Below are 1,350 nucleotides of genomic sequence, written 5' to 3'. Positions count from 1 at the left end.
AAACTAAGGAATATTCGTCGAATATCCTTTTGAAAAAGCAAAATTTGAGGTAGATGGCATGGGTAGGAAAAAAATTTCATATCTGGCATGGAAATCACATAATAAAAGTTGGTGCACTAAATGATGCAAAGAACGAACTAGTCATCACTTGGGACAGTATCAATTATGTATCCAAAGATCTACGCAAGTCACCCCGATCTACATATGAAAAGTCAAATCAAATCCCAAGAATCAAAGGCTATTATATGAATTAACATGAACAAGAAAATGGTACCGTCTCCTTGAGATCTTCGCCATGTAAATCCTGTAAAATGTCGAGAAACCGATCCAGAAGCAAAGCGTCGTACTCGATAAGCTTGTCATCCTCCGACACCTTTCCGGGCACCAAAAGTCTCAGCTGCGCATCAATGGATGCCATCTTCTCCAGATTCCTCGTCGCCATCGGAAACCCAATCACTCGAAAAACCCTGCAGAAACTTGAGCAAGAAATCACAGTTTTGGGTTGGTGAAAATGGGTATCAAGATTCTAAGCAAGAGTACTCAATAAAATCAGCGGATTCAACTTGGAAGAAAACAAAACAGATGCAGCTCGTGCATCGATTTTCGAGCTTCACGTGATACTGGATTTCAAAGTAAAAGAAAAAAGTTATTTTTTTTTATTGCATTAAAATCCCAGTAGTTGAAATTTGATACTGTACGATGTACCTCAAATATGGGCGGAGAGATTTATGGAGCAGATGGGATCTGAGTTGGATTCGAACAGAACAACAGAGTATCAATATATAGACAATGAGTCCACGCAAAACCCATTTACTTTGAAATTCCCCATTATAATATAATAATATCCAATTAATTAAAATAGAAAAGTAAATTTTATTTTTTGAATAATAATATCAAATTAATTAAAATAGAAAAGTAAATTTTATTTTTTGAATAATTAAAATTATTTTGGAAATAAAAACAAATGGTTAGTTTTGTCTGCGCCTGCGGGTTGGTTTCATACCTTATCCGTATGCCCCAGGATTTTTAGCCACATAATATATGTGTAATATAGAATATTTTTCCCATTTGAATTTGGAATATAAAATTATTATCATTATTTATAGTAACTGATGAATGATATTTTCTCAAATTTATACATATAAATTATCAATAGATAATTAATCTGGTATACTAAATATGATTTGAATTTGATGTTTATATAATTTAAATGAGATATGGGATTATAAAAATATAGAAGGCATAGTAAAATTAATGATAAAAAGTATTTTATTTTTGACATAATAATAATAGATTAAATTTCTTTGAGAAGATCTCACGGATCTATATATGTTAGACATATTGACTAGA

General features: G+C 31.6%; 1 protein-coding gene across 3 annotated transcripts; it reads right to left on the bottom strand.

Moving 5' to 3' along the window:
• Window positions 1-33: 33 nt before the first annotated feature.
• LOC140829771 (phosphoenolpyruvate carboxylase, housekeeping isozyme) lies at window positions 34-833 on the bottom strand. Of its 3 annotated transcripts, none has more exons than XM_073193062.1 (2): window positions 706-833; window positions 34-467 (listed from the first exon to the last, which is right to left on the bottom strand). In XM_073193062.1, the coding sequence occupies exon 2, from the start codon at window positions 440-442 to the stop codon at window positions 251-253; it is 192 nt and encodes a 63-aa protein (XP_073049163.1). In that variant the 5' UTR covers window positions 443-467; window positions 706-833; the 3' UTR covers window positions 34-250. The 3 variants fall into 3 exon arrangements, with proteins under 3 accessions (XP_073049163.1, XP_073049162.1, XP_073049160.1); XM_073193061.1 differs by having other exon boundaries at window positions 39-476; XM_073193059.1 differs by having other exon boundaries at window positions 41-620; window positions 706-793.
• Window positions 834-1,350: the final 517 nt, after the last annotated feature.

Source organism: Primulina eburnea, chromosome 4 (assembly GCF_022965805.1).
Source record: "Primulina eburnea isolate SZY01 chromosome 4, ASM2296580v1, whole genome shotgun sequence".
NCBI lineage: Eukaryota > Viridiplantae > Streptophyta > Magnoliopsida > Lamiales > Gesneriaceae > Primulina > Primulina eburnea.
Note: the sequence above shows the minus strand (reverse complement) of the source record. Positions and strands in the feature narration are given on the sequence as shown.

Excerpts from the sequence above, each read along its gene's own strand:
- LOC140829771 (XM_073193062.1), bottom strand. The coding sequence starts at position 442 with ATGGCGACGAGGAATCTGGAGAAGATGGCATCCATTGATGCGCAGCTG.